The sequence below is a fragment of the Carassius gibelio genome, chromosome B9, assembly GCF_023724105.1.
Source record: "Carassius gibelio isolate Cgi1373 ecotype wild population from Czech Republic chromosome B9, carGib1.2-hapl.c, whole genome shotgun sequence".
Lineage (NCBI taxonomy): Eukaryota > Metazoa > Chordata > Actinopteri > Cypriniformes > Cyprinidae > Carassius > Carassius gibelio.
The window spans coordinates 27,933,534-27,955,436 of record NC_068404.1 but is presented as its reverse complement, the minus strand read 5'-3'; the positions used below and the strand labels follow the sequence as shown (position 1 = coordinate 27,955,436).

Here is a 21,903-nt window from a genome sequence, read left to right as displayed (position 1 = left end):
ATGAAGTGCTCATCACACATATTCCTCCTTTGTTGTGGTTAATATAAAATGAAAAACTGTCAAATTCAGTGTTTTCTTCCACTTGTACAGTATGTACAGTAAGTCATTTACTTATGTAATGCACATGATTTATAAAAGCACAGCTGGCCACGAGTCTCCATCTGGTTTTAAAGATTAAAACGGAGCATTTGCTGTTGAATCTCTATCTAGAAAATATTGAGGAGAGGATTAAGACTGTTCAGTGATATAAGAGCAGCCTGCAGACTGAGCATACAGTGTTTCATCTGAAACCTGAGGATCTAAATGATTTGTTTGTCATGCCCCTTAATGAGATAACTGACCTCAAAATTACAATTCTGACTTGCTGTAATGCTGTCCCAAACCAGCATGACTTGTTTCTATCACGGAAAACAAAAAGAAGACTTTTTGGGGAGCTTCTCTCGCTAAAAAAAGCACAATAAAATCCTTTACACTACTTTTTAACACTTACATTAAGCAAGGATGAATTAAATTAGTCACAAGTGATAGTAAATCCATTTCTAAGCAGCAAATCAGCATATTAAAATGATTTCTGAAGAATCATGTGACACTGTGACACTTAAAATACAGCTTTGATCACAGGAATAAATTACATTTTACAGTATATTAACATATAAAACAGTTATTTTCAAATGTAATATTATTTCACAATTTTACTGTATGTCTGATCAATCATTCAGCCTTGAGAAGGGGCAATATATATATGTTACCAGCCAAAATGTCTGAATGTAAGTATAGGTTTAGAACAGTAAATGATTTGATTATGAAGTAATTCTAATAAATTATCTAAATAAATGCACGTAACACAAGATCGATCATAATTCAGTATGCAGATGTTATGATGACTTCATAGCTGTCTAAAAACAAATGTTTGCATGTTAAGCGGACTGAAATAATCGCAGTAGTTTAACATGTACAGTCACAGATTCAGAACCAACACTGAGCAGAACGGCTGAGCAATATCACGGCAAACACTCTTCTCTGTCTGTGTGTCTGATATGACAGGAGAAGAGAAAGATCCCTGCAGTGCCTAATGGAGAGCTGGCAGAGCCGAAGGAACATGGTGGACACGGAGGCCCTGAGCTGCAGCGCACCGGGAGGTCAGTCTGGACTGTGTGTGTGTGTGTGTGTAGACACATCACAATCACATGTCAGTTTGTGTGAAAGCCTTCCAAATATCAAAGATGAGATCATTTTAATATCTCCATTTAGAGGAAATGGAGGTGTTTGCCGAAGTCTCCTGCTTTTTAGATGCTTTACTTTTTTCCTGTGTCTTCTAGAATCTCAAAAGAGATTTTATGAAAATCAATATGAAATCCTTAATCAATGTGAAAACATTTATCAAATTATCTGAGCTGTTATTCACATTTTATTGATCTGTATTCATTTTTCTTTATAGTAATTTAAGAAGAAACATCTAAGACCAAGTTGACACATTTTTGTATTATCAGTAGTGCTGTTAAATGATTAAATGCATCCAAAATAAAAGTTATTGTTTACATAATATATATATGTGTGTGTACTGGGTATATTTATTATGTATATAAATACACACTCATGCATGTGTATATATATCAGAAAAATAGGTTATGTTTATATAGGAATTATATATATTTAAAAATAATATAAATTATATTAATTTAAATGCAGACATGTAAATGAATGTAAATATTTTCAAAATAGAAACTGTGCATGTGTGCTTTATGTATATATAATACATATACATAGAACACACACATATATTATGTAAACTAAAACTTTTATTTTGGATTTTTGACAGCACTAATTATCAGGGTTATTTTAGTTAGTTAAAGCTAAAACCTTAATAATTAAAAAATATATGCTATTTGAAATAAAATACATTTAAACCGAAATAAATTTTCATTTAGTTTAAATAAAAGTGATTAAAAACCATGTAGACATAAAAATCCCCCACAAAAACTAATAAAAAAAATTGCAAAATACAACACAAGTACTAAAACCTGAATATGAAAATAAAACAGATGTAAAAAATAAAAACTAATTCAAAATAATAATAGTTTTGTGTAATTATTTTGTGTAAAAATAATGTTTTATTATGAATTATAAAGTATTATCTAGTTAAATATGCACTAATTTGCTTTCATTTTGGAACAGAAATCTGAACGTTGAATAATGCCATTTTCAAAACTTTTCTTTTTATCGCTCTTCAAATCAGAAAATATTGTCAACAGACAGAAAAAAAAAAAAAAAAAAACTTTTAGGAAAAATGTATTGTATAAAATCAGGAAAATTATATTTAAGCAAACCCTTCTGTAAAACACCAGAATACAGATCGGAGTAATACTGAAGTTTGGTGTATGACTAAAAACTAATTTGGATATGTATTGTAAATTAATTTTACAGATGCAAATAAGTAAAGTGCAGTAAAAAACACTTGAAAGTGCATGCTGGATGTTTTCTGTCCATTAGTCTGAAACAATACGTTATGAAAAGCCAAATACTCCAGACGCTCAAAATTAACCATTGCATGAAAGCACAATATTTTTGGCTGTAGTGTCTTGCCTTAAACACAACGGCTTAATTGCATGAACTTTGAAAGAACAGCCTCTAAAATGTAAATAAAACGTTCCAAGTCAAATGGCTGTAAAAGGTCAGATGGCTCACCGTTGCGTTCATTATGACAGTTAAAAGGCACGTACCGTAATAATGCAGATCATTTAGGACGGTGCTTTTGTTCTGTGCTACAATGTAACCGAGAGCCGTGCCACCGAAGACCAGGTTTTCGACTCTCCAGTGAACTGGACAGACGCCATGATTGACATTTGGTCACACTCTTCCTGTTGAGTGACAGTTTTCACAACTTTGAGTGACTTTCACAACAATAACCCCCTTCTGTTCTCAGATGGCTCTTTTCTCCCAAATGGTTCACGGCGATCATATCTGATCAGTCTTAATTAATATTTATTTCTGTTTAAAGACTTATGCCTTAAAAAAATGTAGTTTTTCTATATGCATGAAATATCTGGTTGATATTTGCCAAATTGTGCTACAGAAAATACTGTATACCAGAATGCAATGGTCTCGATTTGACCTTGTATTATCAGAGCGACAGATCTGTTTTTAGTTTAACATCTCTTTTTTTGTCTTATTTTGATGTTTGTTGAAAGCAAATTTCCACAATTCACCCGCATTGACTGTTTACAATATTTAATATAGGCTATAAAATTGTATTTAGCATTAACTAAATTGAAATATATATTTTTGTCCCGATGACAGTGCAACTGTTTTCTCATATGCAAGACACGCCAGACTTTCTTACTGTGAAGCAACACTGGTCTGAAAACCATGACTTCATGTGATGAATATTTCACATGTGTCGGCACACGGAGAAAAACCTCCAGCTATTCTATAGATCAACTTCTCTTTCTGTCGGTAGACATGCAAGACATTATTTGCACTCAAAAAACAATATGAAATAAAATTATCTATAAATCAATAATAATAGGTTGTAAATAAAGCATATTTTTAGGTGCATTAAAATAATTTTGCACCGTGACATTGTTTTCAGGAGAATAACTCATATTCAATGCATAAGTTTTTTTTTTTTTTTTTTTCAATTCCTATAATTTTCAGTACTGTAATACATTATTATAAAAATTATTTTTTTGCATGGCAGTTACTCACAGTTTGAAAGAAAAATGTTACATTTTCCTGAAAATAATTGCCTGGTGAAATGAAATCGCCTGGTGAGTGTTTATTTAGCATGTAATTCTCTGTGGAATGTAACACTGTGAATTCGGACTAAGCCAGTTTTCCACCTCTTTGCGCAGCTCAGATGGCAGTAATCCAGTGTCTGGTGTTTTTTGTCAGGATTTTTGGTGGATTGGTTCTGGATGTGAAGAGGAAGGCTCCTCACTTCCTGTCAGATTTCACAGATGCGCTCAGCCTGCAGTGTTTGGCCTCTTTCCTGTTCCTGTACTGCGCCTGCATGTCCCCTGTTATCACCTTCGGAGGACTGCTGGGAGAAGCCACAGAGGGACGCATAGTAAGAACACCTGCACGCATCAGGCTCATCTAATTGGCCTAGCTGGCTAGTCATTAATATTTGAATCTGTATTAGTGTAGTCATGTAAACATGATTCTTTGTGACACATTCTCCCTTCTTCCCAGAGTGCAATAGAATCTCTGTTTGGAGCCTCCATGACTGGAATTGCTTACTCGCTTTTTGCCGGCCAGCCTCTCACTATTCTGGGCAGCACTGGACCTGTCCTTGTGTTTGAGAAAATATTATTCAAATTCTGCAAGTATGCCTATTATTTATACAAATATTATTAATAATATTTAAATTAATAAACATATATAAAAAAAACTGTTTTATATTGCTTAGTGAAAACACTTATAATATCTATCTATCTATTGTTTGTTCTATCATCGATCCATTGTTCATTCGTTCGTTTGTTCTATCCATCCATCCATCCATCCATCCATTGTTCGTTTGTTCTATCCATCCATCCATTCATTATTCATTCATCATCCATCCATCCATCGTTCATTCATTTGTTCTATCATCCATCCATCGTCCGTTCGTTTGTTCTATTCATCTATCCATCCATCCATCGTTCATTCCTTCCATCCATCCATCCATCCATTGTTCGTTCGTTTGTTCTATCCATCCATCCATCGTTTGTTCATTTGTTCTATCATCATCCATCATTCGTTCGTTTGTTCTATTCATCCATCCATCCATCCATCGTTTGTTCATTTGTTCTACCCCTCCATCCATCGTTCATTCGTTTGTTCTATCATTCATCCATCATTCGTTCGTTTGTTCTATCCATCCATCCATCCATGCATCCGTTGTTCGTTTGTTCTATCCATCCATCCATCCGTCATTCATTCATTTGTTCTATCATCCATCCATCGTCCGTTCGTTTGTTCTATTCATCTATCCATCCATCCATCGTTCATTCCTTCCATCCATCCATCCATCCATTGTTCGTTCGTTTGTTCTATCCATCCATCCATCGTTTGTTCATTTGTTCTATCATCATCCATCATTCGTTCGTTTGTTCTATTCATCCATCCATCCATCCATCGTTTGTTCATTTGTTCTACCCCTCCATCCATTGTTCGTTCGATTTTGTTCTATTCATCCATCCATCCATCCATCCATCCATCATTTGTTCATTTGTTCTATCATCATCCATCGTTCATTCATTTGTTCTATTCATCCATCCATCAATCCATCAACCCATCAATCCATCCATCCACCCATCCATCGTTTGTTCATTTGTTCTGCCCATCCATCCATCATCCATCCATCGTTCATTCATTTGTTCTATCATCCATCCATTGTTCGTTCAATTGTTCTATTCATCCATCGATCCATCTGTTGTTTGCTCGTTTGTTCTAGCCATCCATCCTTCAATCCATAAATTCATCCATCCCTCGTTCGTTCGTTCATTCTATCCATCCATCGTTCGTTTGTTCTATCCATCCATCCATCCATCATTTGTTTGTTGTTTCCATCCATCCATCCATCATTCATTCATTCATTCGTTTGTTCTATCCATCCATCCATCCATCCATCGAATGTTCATTCATAGTGTGTTTATCGTTCGTTCATTTGTTCAATCATCTCATCTAGCAAACAGCTGGAATGCCAAGCACTGCTCTTGAACCCAGAACAGACTAGAAACCACTTAGCAACCACTCAGAATATCTTAGTAACCCCTAACCATGGCCAACATCTCTTCAGACTTGAAATCTCTCTCCAGACTGTCCAGTGACTCAAAGCCTCAGCCTGTGTTAAGATGTGTGTCTGTGTGCAGGGAGTATGGGCTGTCGTACCTGTCCCTCAGGGCGTGTATCGGGCTGTGGACGGCCTTCCTCTGTCTGCTGCTGGTGGCCACTGACGCCAGCTCCCTCGTCTGTTACATCACACGCTTCACGGAGGAAGCCTTCGCCTCTCTCATCTGCATCATCTTCATCTACGAGGCCTTGGAGAAGCTCATTCATCTCGGAGAGACGTATCCCATTAACATGAACAACAATCTGGAGAAACTCACCACTTACAGGTGAACACTGGCTGGAATGGCATGAAAGACCCAAAGTAATATACTGTAGATTACAGTGCTCTACAGAAGATCAGTATTCTGTCGTACACAACCCCTCAATAATCTGTTCTTGTAGATGTTCCTGTATTGAGCCTGCAAACCCCAGCAATGCCACTCTTCAATACTGGGAGCAGAACAACATCTCAGCTCCGGAGATCTTCTGGGAGGCTCTGGAAGTTCAGGTCAGGGTTGCATTTGTGTCTTTTGAGAATCCCTGACCTGGTTTACAACTAATTTTAACCCTGTAAAGCCTGCTGTATGATATTTGTATCAAATTTCTAAGGCCTATAAATTTTCAGCACAATCAAAGCGTTACTAAAATCATGATGTGCACGTGTGCACAATCTACTTCATGCCTTCTGTTTTTTGATTGATATTTTATACTTTTTAGTATTTTAGTATAACTGTACAGATGTTTTGCTGTAAAATCTGTACTGAATTTTATAATGTAACCATAAGAATAACATTATTTTTGTTATTAATATTTGAAGATGAGCACTTTCTGGTCACTTACTTAGTAAAGTAGCTTCAGTTCACTTGATTTTCCTGATTTTTTCAGAAGAATACTGTTCAAATGTGAGTTTCAAACATGATCATCAGGCTTTTGAGGAACATTTCTTTGTAATTTTATTGCACTCCATTATATGTTTTAAACTACAGAGCTTTAATCATAAATAAACCTACAGTACGAAGACATATTATTATATACATATAAACTGATATTTGTCATTTTATGTAAGTATTTGCTATAATAATAATATCTTATTGATTTAAATTACAGGAATCAGAAATGTATCTTTCTATTCTATTTCTATTATTTTTGGCCATATAAATATCAGTATCAATAACTGGATATTTTTGATCACTTTAGGGCTCTGAATATCAAGTTTGAGCTTTATATTCTCAATATATTGTACTTTATGAGCCATCAAAGCCTGATGAATCAAATACTCATAATATTCATAACATTGACCACGTGTGTATGATTTCATTTGAATGATCTATAATTTTGTGAAAACAACAAAATCAAAATCAGCTAATTGTTCACAAATGAGACATTTTGAGAATAAGGCCAACTGTTATTTTAGTCTTATAACCTGCATTGCATCAACTCCACATTTGCTTTACATTTAAACAAAGTTATTCCAAGCATGTTATGATTTATTGGAATTAAAAATGTCTTGTTTGAGTGGCATGATGGAGCAGGGCTATTATGTGAGATTAAGAAAATCTGAGCTGGATTACATCTGATAAATCACTGTAAAAGCTAAAAAAAGATCATCGCTGCTGCTCATCTTTTAATGGGCAAGAGTGAAAATAGCAGCATGTTAAGCAGATGTGTGTGTGTGTGTGTGTGTGTGTGTGTGTGTGTGTGTGTGTGTGTGTGTGTGTGTGATTTAGAAATTCAGTAATGCACAGCATTTTTTTCATTTTATCATTTGTTATCATATACTCACCATCCTGTCGTTGCGAGTGAACAATTGCTTTAAGAAATAAAATAGCAAGCCTAACCCATTTTTCATTTCAGGACTGCATTGAGAAGAAAGGAGAATTCGTGGGGTCGGCTTGTGGGCCTCATGGTCCGTACGTTCCTGACGTTCTCTTCTGGTCTACAGTCCTTTTCTTCTCTACTGTGGCCATGTCAGCGTTCCTCAAAGAGTTCAAGACCAGCCGCTACTTCCCCACCAAGGTACTGCAGTCATTCCCAGCCACCGTCTGCTGTGTTTGTCACGATGCTGTAGTTCTGTGCGCTCTGGTGCTCTCTAGTGATGCTGTGGAGTCTCTGCAGCTGCTGAGAGGAGGAGAATAACGATTGTAAATCCTGTTCCTCCAGGTCAGAGCCATCATCAGTGACTTTGCAGTCTTCATCACTATTGCTACCATGGTTCTGGTGGATTACGCTTTAGGAGTGCCTTCCCCCAAACTGAAGGTCCCTAATGTGTTTAAGGTTTGTTTACGGTTTCAGTTATTATGATGTTGGCTTGAGAAAGCTATCTATCTGCCTGTCTGTCTGTTATTTAAACTCCAGGCTTTTCAAACTACTTTAATCTAAAAACCTTCAAACTTCAAGCTTTTAATTTCCATTTTAAAATTTTCAAACCATTTTAAACTTTCAGACTAGGCTTTCTCAGGCTAACATCGGACTCTAGTTCACTAATATTTCATTTAATTACATTTATTTTGATATTAATCAAATTTAATTAACACAAATGAGATACTGAGGGCTGTAAAAGTAGAATAAGTGATAGAAATAAAACTTTTTAGAAAATATACAAAGGGTTGTCAAGGGAATATATTAAGGAATATACAATTAGAGTAGGGTAACTAACATTTAGATATTAAACAGATTTATTCAATGGCTGTTTTTGCAAAACATTTAATTGCTGCTGATTACCATGAACTAAAATCAGCTGACTCCATAAAAATGTGTGCAAAATACAGATGCATGATAAATTGGGCTTTTATTCTTAAGAAAAATATATTAGACAACTAAACAAAATGCAATGATTCAGTGGCTTACTCAAGGTATATATGTTTCATTATTGGATGAATCAGTGTTTTCGAATAAATCTCTTGAATGAATGATTCAAAGGCAAGTACATTTTTAACAACTAAGAAAAAAAAGAAAGAGAAAAAAGATGCACACACAGAAATAGATCGGTGGAATTGAAATTTACATTTTGCAACAGGTATCCGATTCTGTAATTGGAATTGATTTTCAATTCCCAACCCTTATATACAATATAGCATTATAAAATTTGAGTTAAAAATGTGTGTGGAAAAAAACCCCCAGAATACTGTAAAAATAAAATGAAACATGCAGTGTTATGCACAACTGAACTAAATTAAGTTCAATGCACTAACTTCACAAAAAACCAAACAATGTTAAAAGTTTTTTTTTATGTTAGCCATATGTTAACTGTAACATAACAGTCTATGTATATGTGTACAAGTATTAATAGAGTTGATAAGAATAGATTTGGCCAGTTTAATATGTTTGAATAAGTTTGCAATATGTTTCCAGCCAACTCGTGACGATCGTGGGTGGTTCATTAACCCGCTGGGTCCGAACCCGTGGTGGACGTGTGTGATAACAGTCGTTCCCGCCCTCCTCTGCACCATCCTCATCTTTATGGACCAGCAGATCACAGCTGTGATCATCAACAGGAAGGAGCACAAGCTGAAGGTGCTGCTAGTTCCTTCAAACTGCCTTCAAGTCTGAATGAAATGAGTTAACCCTCGGCTTGACGTCTTGCTTCTACAGAAAGGCTGTGGCTATCATCTGGACCTTTTCGTGGTGGGCGTGATGCTGGGTGTCTGTTCTCTGATGGGGCTTCCGTGGTTCGTGGCAGCGACGGTTCTGTCCATCAGTCACGTCAACAGTCTGAAGCTGGAGTCCGAGTGTTCGGCGCCCGGAGAACAGCCCAAGTTCCTTGGGATCAGAGAGCAGCGGGTCACCGGCCTCATGATCTTCCTCCTCATGGGCTGCTCTGTATTCATGACCTCAGTGCTGAAGGTCTGGAGCTCGGGGATCAAGATATCCATAATCGCATTTAGATTTGTGCATTTGGCTGCTGCTTTTATGCAAAATTATTTGCATTGCATTCAAGCTCTACATGTCATGCATAAACCCTTGTGAAAGAAGTGTGCTTAAATATAATTAATTTAAACTTGTAGTTAATTCAAATATTCAAATTATATCCATCCATCCATCCATCCATCCATTTTTTTTAAATAATATAATATTACTTAAATAGAAGGCCACTTAGGTCACTATGTTTCTTAAGTACACTTTTAAAAAGCAAAGTTTTAATTAAAAGTTTCACTTTTTAATCATTATTGTTTTTATATTTTTTATATCTTTATTTTTTGTGCTTTTAAGAAGTACTGCTGTTTGACTGACATGTAAAGTACTTGATTAATTTAAGAGGTAGCGTGTTATTCAATATTACATTTAAAGCCAATTATTTCATATGTACTCAATTGCAACTTTATTATTACAGATGTTTTGCGAACTGCGAACATACAGTTTTAATAGAAATTACATTAAAGTGTGTGTGTATATATATATATATATATATATATATATATATATATATATATATATATATATATATATATATATTAATTTTTTTTTAATGATTGAGCAAATCGAGGGAACGAATTAGCAAAAAAAATTATAAAACTATAAAAACAATTAGAAAATGACATACAAAGATGCATTTAAGTATGAAACTCCGCACATGGCATGCAGGAAAAAAATAGTAGGTTAAATCTTGAGCACGATTTACTATTTAGTTCCCTCGATTTATAAATTGTGTGCACGATTTAGGAAATTGAGGGACAGTTCTAACATTAAGGTGTGCATTAAGTTCACACTTAAGTATTGTTATTATTGCCGTTATAAGTACTAAAATGTACTTCTTTTTCACAAGGGTAGTCCATGCATGTCCTTGGGAATCGAAATCACATCATGGGTTTTGCTAGCATTATGAATTTTGAATTATATGGTAGAAGGGCTATTTTATAAAAAAATAAAAAATAAAAATAATAAAAACAAGAATGAAATTTTACTTGATTATTTAAAAAGCGATCATTATACACTAAAAACACTTTTAAAACTCAAGCATGGTCATATAATGCTAAAAATTATAATAAGTACTTTTTATTTTTTGCACAAAATCTCAGGGTAAAATAAATTGGGTATTAAAATGTTTATTTTGTGTATTGCTTAGTTTATTCCAATGCCGGTGCTGTATGGAGTTTTCCTTTACATGGGTGCATCTTCACTGAGAGGAATACAGGTAAAAACATTATAGACAATGTCTCTTTACAGTATCAAAGCATTTGCAACGTTTTAAACTTGCCAAATTGAGAAAATGTGATTACTGTATATTTCCCGTTTTAGTTTTTCGATCGTTTGAGATTGTTCGGGATGCCAGCTAAACACCAGCCAGACTTCATTTACCTGAGGCACGTTCCACTCCGAAAGGTTCATCTCTTCACCATCATCCAGCTCAGCTGCCTGGTTCTCCTCTGGGTCATCAAGACCTCCAGAGCCGCCATCGTCTTTCCCATGATGGTACACATTTATTTCTTAATATAACCCAGCTTTATCTGTCATTTATGTACACATTTAAATTACACTAGTTGTCAAACGTCTACTTATTCAGCCTTGTCTAAACTCATTTTAAGGCAACATTTTTTTTTAAATATTTGTAGTTTTGTAAAAAAAAAAAATCTATTGTAGGTTGGCACAATACTAATCAGAAAGATCATGTAGACATATAGTCGTCCAAACACGTCTTTGTACATGCAATTTCCTCATGAAGCATCTCTTAACCATTTGATTTTTCGAGTAATATGTGATAATTGAATTAGTGATTTGTTCGCGGCAGGTGTTGGCACTGGTTTTCATTAGAAAGCTGCTGGATTTTATCTTCACAAAGCGGGAGCTCAGCTGGCTCGATGACCTCATGCCCGAGAGCAAGAAGAAGAAGCTGGAGGACGCTGAGCGAGAGGTGAGCTACACAGTTTATTATCTAAATGCAATGTTCACTGTGAATAAGCTCTTGGAAACATGGCTGCAAGCGGCAGTTTGCAAGGTCCAAGCAGAAAGCGGAGAGAACAAATGCAATGCACAGATGTGCCTGACATCAAAGATCAGAAGAGGAATTTTAATGGAAACACTGTACATAGACAAGACTTCTCTAATCAAATCCTGAAAAGTAAACAGAAAAGTTTTGGGTTGGTAAAATGGGAAATTATTTTGAAGTTGGTCACTAAGGTAAAAAACACATCAAAAACATAATGTGAATTATTATTACGCTTTAAAATGATTCTTCAGAAATCATTCTGATATGCTGCTTAAGAAACATAAAAAAAAATAATTACTTCACATTTAGTTACCAATATGTCCAAATAGCATGCATGCACAGTTTTGTGGAAATCAGTTATGTGGTCCATGTTTTAAACAAAAATCTAGGCAAAGGATCTAAGCAAAGAAACATAAATCTCACATCTGTTGTTCAAATGGACCAGCAGCATGCACTGAGTGATTATATTTAATATTTCGGTCCTCTGGTTGCTAGGCAGCACTAATCCATCACATAATTGAGATTATTAAAGCATGGCATCGAAATAACCTCCATGCAAAATTTGGTGACTTCTTGCCAAACAGCAACAAAGTTAGAGCTGTTTTTAAAAAGGAACAAATAAAGATCTGCTTCAAAAACGGCACTGGTTCGACCCCTAAAAACACGAGTAATTAGCATTTGGAAGACAATGTCCGTATAAGTGAATGATACGACTTGAGTCTATTTATGCAAGCTGAATGAAAGAAAAAGCATGAGTTTTCTTCTGCGAGTTTTTGCTTTAATGAGGAGGGCTGATTTGTGCTCCAGTTTTGCAGTTTGTTTTTCCTGCATTCAGAGACTTTCTGACCCCCTGGCACATAATCTGATGTTTTACTCTTGCTAAAATTGCCATGATACGTTTCTTATAGAGAGACCCCGATTCACCCACCTCAGCATCTGAATGCATTCATTTCATGCCAAACAAATGGAACATGAATTGATCTGCCAAAATGTCCTTCAGCAAAGTTATTTAATCTCAAAGGGTCTCAGAAGTTCTCTTTGGCTGGATGGGAATAAAACTCTCTCTCGCTCCTTCTCCCTGTGTTTACTGCCAGGAGGAGCAAAGTATTTTGGCAGAGGAAGAAGGAATCGTTCAAGTGCCATTGGAGGGACATTACAAGTATGGACCAGATTTTCTAAACTAATTCTCACAACAGCAAGCGATACTAGGTTTTGTTAGTTTATTAAAACAATAGGCCAATACTTGACAGCAATGGCACCACAGGTTATGTATTTTTTTATAATACATGCTGTAATTATAGAGAAGTAGAATTAGCTTGAGACTTGCTATACATTTAGAAAAACTTAAGAAGTAGAATTAATATGTTAAGGCAATAAATTATATATACTGGCATTTATGAATAACTGGAATAAGCAGTTGTTGTCAAGCATTCACCATTGCCGAGTCAAATTATGTTTTACGATTGGTTATGATTATTTATGTTATATTTTATTGATATGAATGATTTTTTTGTATTGGTTATTTTTCAGAGATGATCCTTCTACTATAAACATCACTGATGAAATGTCTAAAGGCTCCTTTGGAAGCACTTGGAACTCCAAAATTGATCTAAACACAAAAAGGTTCTGATTTATTCGATATTTTCGATATTCGATATTTGGTACAGTAGTAATGTTTAGACATAAAGCAGCTCTACAGAAGATAATACTGACAACTTTCAGCCATAGACAAGTTTTTTTTTTTATCCGATAGTGTTAATCAATCAATAATAGTCAAACCAATAATATGTATCAATACTTTAAGTGTTTTTAAAACAATTGTATTACTCTACTTTAGTATTTAGAAGGATTGTGGACAATTTCTGTACACTAGCTATCAAACAATGTTGTCCTGCACCTTTAAATGTCATTGTGATAGTTTGGAAACACACATGTACAATAAATATGTAATTTCGTTTTTTATCCATTTACTCAGCATTTAACACATTTTGATTTAATTACTTTTTTTCTTTAGTCCCCTTTCCTAAGCTCGCAGATGCTGATCCCCAAAGGTACGCACACTGGACTGCTCTCATAGCAATGTCCCACGTCACTTTAAGATCTCATTGTGTCTTTCTTTGCATGGCAACAGCTATTTTGACCAAATTTGCGGCGTTAGACAGATTTGATTGTGATCCATCTGGAACAGACATTTACATTATGAGTCTCTCCAAGAATGTTTGAATTCAGCCCAATTTTTCCATCCAGTTACTCAGTCGAAAACAATAAATCATTCACATCTCTCTGTAAGTGTCAGACAAAGATAGACAGCATGTGATCGTCTTTGGTTGTTGTTGTCGTGTTTTTTTTTTTACTACTCAGACAGGAAAAATGTTTAATCAGCTGTGAAATTGTAATGTGTGAATGTAAGCTGGTCTGCTAGCTGCTAAACATGGATTATTATTGAGATCATCATGTGTTCAATGCAATCAGAAGGAAATATTATGCACAAAAATAATTTTCGACATAAATACTTAAAGGAAAAGTTAATCCAAAAATGTACTTAGCCTAAGGCCATCCAAGATGTAGATGAGTTTGTTTCTACATCAAAAAGAATATTTGGAGAAATGTAGCATTGCATCACTTGCTCATCAATGGATGCTCTGCAGTGAATGGGTGCCGTCAGAATGAGAGTCCAAACAGCTGATAAAAACATCACACTAATCTACAATACACACCACTCCAGTCCATCAATTAATGTTTTATGATGTAAAAAGCTGTGTGTGTGTTTGTAAGAAACAAATCCATCAAGGCATTTTAACAACTGTTGCTTCCGGCTAAAATACAAGTCCATAATCAATAACACTTTTTCCAAGCTCATGAGATGTCTGTCTTAATAGACTTGTATAGTACTGTTGAAAATCAGTTTCTCTGTGGAGTAAATAAACAGAATTAGCTAAACTGATAAACATTTAATCATTTTAATATAGTCATTGTGCATTAAAGAGCTTTTGTAGTTTAGGATAAAACAAGTGAACTAATTCCCTTTTTATGTCATTTTGCAGCCTGTCTAATAAGAACGTGCACATGGAGCATTGATGGAAAGAAGATTCACTGTGTTCACACACACACACACACACACACACACACACACACCTAGCTATCCAAATAGATGTATTGTTTAAATTAACAGTAATTAATTTATCTGTAAGTTTTTACAGATTTAATTAACTTATGAAGACTTTTTGTTGTTGTTGTTGCAGTTTTTAACTTAAAGTATTGCTAGTTTACAAGTAAACGCACAGTCTAATAACTTGACACCTCAGCTCCCTGTCTTGCGTTTCTGTATTTTAAAATTACATCACAATGATAAGCTTTTTAGCTTCTAGATGTAAATCCTGTACATATAGTAATACCAGCAAAGTGGCGATTGTTGTGTGAGAAATTAGAAGAAAATGTGACAGAAATGGAAATTATTTTAAATTTTTTATTTTAAATGCTCTTTTAAGTATTTTATATGTTTTGTATTTTTTTTTTTTAAATAGCATTACTGCACAATTTTCACATCCCTAAAGGTACAGTTTTAAATATATAGAGAATATCTACTGTAGGTAAGCAATTAATAGGTATTTTATCATTAAATCACATGCACCAGTTTTTGTATTCATGTTTTGGGGTGGCAAAGAAACTTACTGTTCATATAAAGTCAGGGGCGTAGAATTTAGTAGGGACGCTAGGGACGTGTCCCTACCAATATCCAATGACCACTGATTTGTCCCTTGCAATAATTTAGATTTTTAAAATATATATATTTATATAAAACAAATTTTATATATAAATTAAAATATATTTATATATAAAACCACTCTTACAAGAGCGTTCTGTGAAAAAAGCGCAATTCCTGGTACACAACAATTGGTGATCTCGTAGAAGTCCCGCCTCGCGAACCCACATCGCTAATCCGATTGGCTGTGCTTTTTCTTTCTAACTTGTGAGAGGCTGTAGCTTAATTCGGTTGTGAGAAGCGGCAAAATTCCTCCGAAACCTAGATGCGGTAAGTGAGGGAGAAAGAAAACAACAGCTATGTGAACCAAAATACGGGACAAATCGCGTCAAATATTGATTCTGGGACAGTGCAGTTTTTTTTCAATGTATGACAATCGCGGGATAAGTAGCCAACCCAAACTGTGTGTGTGTGGGGTTGGGTGTTTTGTGTGTGTGTGTGTGTGTGTGTGTGTCTGTCTGTCTGTCTCTGTCTCTGTATGTCCTGGTAAACCCTTGTGGGGGTAAAATGCCCCACAACGATGGCAATATTTGAAATCCTTATGGGGACAAGGATTTTTTTATTCACATGAGGAAAACAGCTTATAAATTATCTAACTGATGTTTTTGAAAATGCAAAAAAGTTTTCTGTGATGGGTAGGGTTCGTGTAGACTTTTTTTTACACAGTTTGTACAGTACAAAAAATGTGTGCGTGTGTGTGTATGTACACTTTGTGATGGGCACTTACACTAAAAGATCATGACAACTATTTTATATTTGCTATTTAAAAAGATTTATAAATCTGACAAATCATGTTTCTATTTAAGTCTAGTGTTTTGCACAAGTTTCTGTAAGGGTTGTGTAAAATATGAATTTTGAACTTGATAAAAAAGTGGAAGTCTGCAATGTCCTGAGCTTACTAATATAGTGAAACAAATGTGTTTGTCAATTAGGCTTTTTTTTTGATGTGCTGAGTCAGGATGGCAGCTAAAAAAAGAAAGTTAGATATTAGGAGCTACTTTAAAACAAATACAAGTAAGTCATTTAAAATATTTTCTCAATTGCTAAAGGGTAGAGTCATCGGCAATTGTAAAACATTTTTTTTCTAAGATTTCTCTCCCTGTTAATTCTGTCAATGTGTTGTTTTGCCAGCTGAGGTGACAGAAACAGTCCTGCTAGGTAGTTGCTCAGGAAGAGAGGCAAGTGGAGAGGCAGGGTCACAGGTGAGGTCAAGTTTTGACATGATGTTGACATGTTAGTATAGTGAGATTTATTATTGAGACAATTGTTAGGCAGATGATCTGCTATATAGTTCGTCAATGTGAGTTTGAAATGAGCGCTTTGATCAGGCACAAGTTGTTGCATTGTTCATTTGTATGCATTGTTTCATTTTATCAGGTGACAGAAACAGTCCTGCTAGGTAGTAGCTCAGGAAGAGAGGCAAGTGGAGAGGCAGGGTCACAGGTGAGGGCTAGGCTGGTAACAATGTAATCATAAGAGTAAATGTAGATATTTGTTTTGTATTACATTGATATTGCACTGGTATATTTAGAGGTTTATTAATCACTCATCATACATGGTTTTAATAATATGGGCATAAAGTGGTTACTAGCCTTATCATAGTGTAGATGTATTTTTCATATGCGGTAGTTGATACAGAGTGGTTAATTGTGTACTGTGGTGTATTTTTAAGGATGCTGATCCATCTGTAGACAGCAATAGACAGAGTAACTGTGAAAGTGACGACATCGAAGAACAGAGTGACAACAATGAAGAACAGTGTAGAACTGGAGATATTATGGACTTTGACATCAAGCCAAACCAACCTCACCCCAAGAACATTGCAGTTCAAAAGCTGTCAAATAGGGTCCTCCATTTTCAGGAAAATTGGTACAAGCAGTATCCATGGCTTCACTATAGCCCCACTGTGAAGGGAATTCTCTGTTTTTACTGTGTGAAAACATACACAATAAAGAAAAATACACTGTCCAAAAAAGCAGACCCTGCGTTTTCCTCTAAGGGATTTAGTAACTGGAAGAATGCTCTTGTTAGCTTTGAACGCCACCAGAATAGCAAATCGCATCATCATGCAGTCACAGTTAGTGCTCAAGAAGCAAACCCAGTAGATTCACAACTCTCAAGTGCCTGGGCAAAGCAACAAGATAATGCTAGGCACTGCCTGCAAAATATTGTAAGTTCAGTACAGTACCTAGCTAGGCAGGGTCTGGCACTGCGAGGCCATGAGACCCAAGATGGGAATCTATTTCAGCTTTTGAAATTTAAAGCCAAAGATGATGCTAGTCTCTCTAGTTGGCTATCCCGTTGTCATGACTATACCTCTCCTCCAGTGCAAAATGAGATTTTGCAATTGTTAGGAAATTGTATTGTCAGAAGTATTGCAGTCTCTATCCAGTCTCTACCAGTTTTGCAGTACTCACTCATCATAGATGGCACTCAAGATGTCTCAGGAGTAGAGCAAGAATCTATCTGTTTTAGATATGTGGACCATGACCTGATACCACAAGAGGTTTTTGTCGGTTTATATGAAGTTCCAGGGACAACTGGAGTAGAAATTGCTAGGGTGGCTGCGGATGTCCTCTTGAGGCTAAATATTCCTATGAGTTGTCTAAGTGGTCAGACTTAACAGTATTGCTGTGTGCCATGTCCACCAGGACAAACTGGACAAAGTTGATGTAAAACAAATATGCCAACAGTTCATTTCTGTTAATGACAGACATGTGTTTGGCTACTTCAAATAGTAAGGATTCGGAACAAGACAGTAGACACAAAGTTAAGTGAAGTTAAGTCTCTGTCAAACTGCCTCCTTGTCATTATTTGTTACCTGTAACATTACAGAATTAGTTATTGCATTACACTATAAGCAGAGTAAAGTTAATAAGTATGTTAAACGGCTTTCTTGTCATTATTTGTTACCTGTAACATTACATAATTAATTATTGCATTACACTATAAGCGGAGTAAAGTTAATAAGTATGTTAAACTGCCTCCTTGTCATTTGTTACCTGTAACATTACATAATTAATTATTGCATTACACTATAAGCGGAGTAAAGTTAATAAGTCAGCCAAACTGCCTCCTTGTCATTATTTGTTATACTATTCATTTCCTGAATCCTCAGCTTCCGGGAATGTCCCCACCAATCTCAAAATCAAACCTACGCCTCTGTATAAAGTTACAGCTTTTTGATGATACTTGGTATATTCACAACTAGATTTACCATTTCCATATTTTGTCCTTAAGCAAGACACTTTACTCCAGGTTGCTTGAGGGTCAGTATTATTATAGACAGTGAGTTTACTTTTGAGATGCTTAAAAAGCATGAAACATAGGCTCCTGTAGATTTTTGATACACATGCAATATCAGAAAATTGTTATATTTTGCTTAAGACCTTTGCATTAATGCAGTGTTAATCATAGAAAATTAATTTTAGCTAATAATATACATTATTTTTATTTTTTTTTTATTTTTTTTTGCACAAAAATGTAGAATGCTGCCTCTGTAAATATTATTTCCATCAGAGTTTATACCTCTCTTGTAAGTGAATGAAAGCATTCACTGGATACTGTAGATACAGACTACATTACCTTTTCACAAAATAGAACAATAGTGTTTTAGAAGTGCAGGTCCATCTAATAATGAAGGTTTTGCATGTTGAGGTCATCATGCAATTAATAATTTCCATTTAAAACCTTTAACGTCTGCCATTTATAATATCATTTAGAACAAAATAGATGAGAAATCATTTTAAAATCATACAGTATTGTTCAAAATAATAGCAGTACAATGTGACTAACCAGAATAATCAAGGTTTTTCGTATATTTTTTTAATGCTACGTGGCAAACAAGTTACCAGTAGGTTCAGTAGATTCTCAGAAAACAAACGAGACCCAGCATTCATGATATGCACGCTCTTAAGGCTGTGCAATTGGGCAATTAGTTGAATTAGTTGAAAGGGGTGTGTTCAAAAAAATAGCAGTGTGGCATTCAATCACTGAGGTCATCAATTTTGTGAAGAAACAGGTGTGAATCAGGTGGCCCCTATTTAAGGATGAAGCCAACACTTGTTGAACATGCATTTGAAAGCTGAGGAAAATGGGTCGTTCAAGACATTGTTCAGAAGAACAGCGTACTTTGATTAAAAAGTTGATTAGAGAGGGGAAAACCTATAAAGAGGTGCAAAAAATGATAGGCTGTTCAGCTAAAATGATCTCCAATGCCTTAAAATGGAGAGCAAAACCAGAGAGACGTGGAAGAAAACTGAAGACAACCATCAAAATGGATAGAAGAATAACCAGAATGGCAAAGGCTCAGCCAATGATCACCTCCAGGATGATCAAAGACAGTCTGGAGTTACCTGTAAGTACTGTGACAGTTAGAAGACGTCTGTGTGAAGCTAATCTATTTTCAAGAATCCCCCGCAAAGTCCCTCTGTTAAAAAAAAGGCATGTGCAGAAGAGGTTACAATTTGCCAAAGAACACATCAACTGGCCTAAAGAGAAATGGAGGAACATTTTGTGGACTGATGAGAGTAAAATTGTTCTTTTTGGGTCCAAGGGCCACAGGCAGTTTGTGAGACGACCCCCAAACTCTGAATTCAAGCCACAGTACACAGTGAAGACAGTGAAGCATGGAGGTGCAAGCATCATGATATGGGCATGTTTCTCCTACTATGGTGTTGGGCCTATTTATCGCATACCAGGGATCATGGATCAGTTTGCATATGTTAAAATACTTGAAGAGGTCATGTTGCCCTATGCTTAAGAGGAAATGCCCTTGAAATGGTTGTTTCAACAAGACAATGACCCAAAACACACTAGTAAACGGGCAAAGTCTTGGTTCCAAACCAACAAAATTAATGTTATGGAGTGGCCAGCCCAATCTCCAGACCTTAATCCAATTGAGAACTTGTGGGGTGATATCAAAAATGCTGTTTCTGAAGCAAAACCAAGAAATGTGAATGAATTGTGGAATGTTGTTAAAGAATCATGGAGTGGAATAACAGCTGAGAGGTGCCACAAGTTGGTTGACTCCATGCCACACAGATGTCAAGCAGTTTTAAAAAACTGTGGTCATACAACTAAATATTAGTTTAGTGATTCACAGGATTGCTAAAAAAAAAATGTTTGTACAAAATAGTTTTGAGTTTGTACAGTCAAAGGTAGACACTGCTATTTTTTTGAACACACCCCTTTCAACTAATTGCCCAATTGCACAGCCTTAAGAGCGTGCATATCATGAATGCTGGGTCTCATTTGTTTTCTGAGAATCTACTGAACCTACTGGTTACTTGTTTGCCACGTAGCAATAAAAAATATACTAAAAACCTTGATTATTCTGGTTAGTCACATTGTACTGCTATTATTTTGAACAATACTGTACATATTGTTGTAATATTACCATAAACTGATTCAAATGTTTGGCTTTTATTAATATGTATATTTGTTTTGTATGACTTTAATCTTCACACAAAGATGGCTTGATTTTGAAAGACAAGAGTGATTGTTATCAAGAAAATATTTTAACAGTTTATTAAAATGTTGATTTACGCTTAAGTCCTATTGTATTATTATAATATCTGGTTCTTTTGACTGCTTTGATGTTTCTGTAAATTAACTTGAATGAACTTTCACTATATCCTCTGTATGGTGTGACTTTGGGATCTTTTATTTATATGCTTTTTTGGGGGGGGTTATGAAATAAGCATTACCTTCATTTGAACTTGTATTTCATGAACTGTGTGGGAACTAATTAAGACTTTTCTGGAGATTTTGTTCCTGCTATTTCTTCTACAGTGAAATAAAAAGTATCTTCATACCATACAGCAACTATGTCCTTCAGTGCATGCCTTGTGGGAAGCATATAGTGACCCAAGCTTTTTCACAAATGCCCTGAAGCCCTCATCCTCCACCACTGAAAATGGCTGTGAATCCATGGTTATCATGTCCACTAAAGCATTGTCCTTTTGCTTTGCTTTGTTCCACTCGTGTATTGTATTTCAAATAAATTATTTACTTTCCACCAACTATATAACCCATAACATCTGGCCTCTCATCGTTTGTTTCAGGGGCATAGCCATTTTTTTCAGAAGTGAGGAGGACAGATATTACACACACACACATATATATTACGGTATGATACGATAACATTACGATATAACATTTCTGTAATCTATATAGCCTAGTAGTCAACAGTTTTTTAACAGTAAGATTTTTAATGTTTTGAAAGAAGTCACCAAGCCATCATTTATTTGATCCAAAGTACAGCAAAAGCAGTAATATTGTGAAATATTTATACTAGTTAAAATAACTGTTTTCTGTCTGAATATATTTTAAATGTAATGTATTCCTGTTATCAAAGGTGAATTTTCAGCATCATTCCTCCTCCTTCAGTGTCACATTAATCAGA

General features: G+C 35.3%; 2 protein-coding genes across 2 annotated transcripts in view; both read left to right on the top strand.

Moving 5' to 3' along the window:
* Positions 1 to 15,404, top strand: part of slc4a10b (solute carrier family 4 member 10b) — a 67,493-nt gene extending 52,089 nt beyond the window's left edge. The window contains exons 12-27 of the mRNA XM_052566028.1: positions 1,045 to 1,139; positions 3,892 to 4,066; positions 4,192 to 4,325; positions 5,853 to 6,098; positions 6,214 to 6,319; positions 7,666 to 7,827; positions 7,972 to 8,085; positions 9,163 to 9,324; positions 9,403 to 9,654; positions 10,874 to 10,942; positions 11,047 to 11,220; positions 11,537 to 11,659; positions 12,829 to 12,893; positions 13,265 to 13,357; positions 13,749 to 13,785; positions 14,779 to 15,404. Coding sequence (XP_052421988.1) covers positions 1,045 to 1,139; positions 3,892 to 4,066; positions 4,192 to 4,325; positions 5,853 to 6,098; positions 6,214 to 6,319; positions 7,666 to 7,827; positions 7,972 to 8,085; positions 9,163 to 9,324; positions 9,403 to 9,654; positions 10,874 to 10,942; positions 11,047 to 11,220; positions 11,537 to 11,659; positions 12,829 to 12,893; positions 13,265 to 13,357; positions 13,749 to 13,761 — 1,983 coding nt within the window. The 3' untranslated portion in view covers positions 13,762 to 13,785; positions 14,779 to 15,404. The remainder of the gene's footprint in view (positions 1 to 1,044; positions 1,140 to 3,891; positions 4,067 to 4,191; positions 4,326 to 5,852; positions 6,099 to 6,213; positions 6,320 to 7,665; positions 7,828 to 7,971; positions 8,086 to 9,162; positions 9,325 to 9,402; positions 9,655 to 10,873; positions 10,943 to 11,046; positions 11,221 to 11,536; positions 11,660 to 12,828; positions 12,894 to 13,264; positions 13,358 to 13,748; positions 13,786 to 14,778) is intronic.
* Positions 15,405 to 15,577: 173 nt separating this feature from the next.
* On the top strand, positions 15,578 to 19,249 carry LOC127965284 (zinc finger MYM-type protein 1-like). Its single transcript, XM_052566031.1, has 4 exons — positions 15,578 to 16,511; positions 16,629 to 16,699; positions 16,875 to 16,940; positions 17,170 to 19,249. Exons 1-4 carry the CDS (start codon positions 16,457 to 16,459, stop codon positions 18,118 to 18,120), a joined length of 1,143 nt encoding a protein of 380 aa, XP_052421991.1. The 5' UTR covers positions 15,578 to 16,456; the 3' UTR covers positions 18,121 to 19,249.
* Positions 19,250 to 21,903: the final 2,654 nt, after the last annotated feature.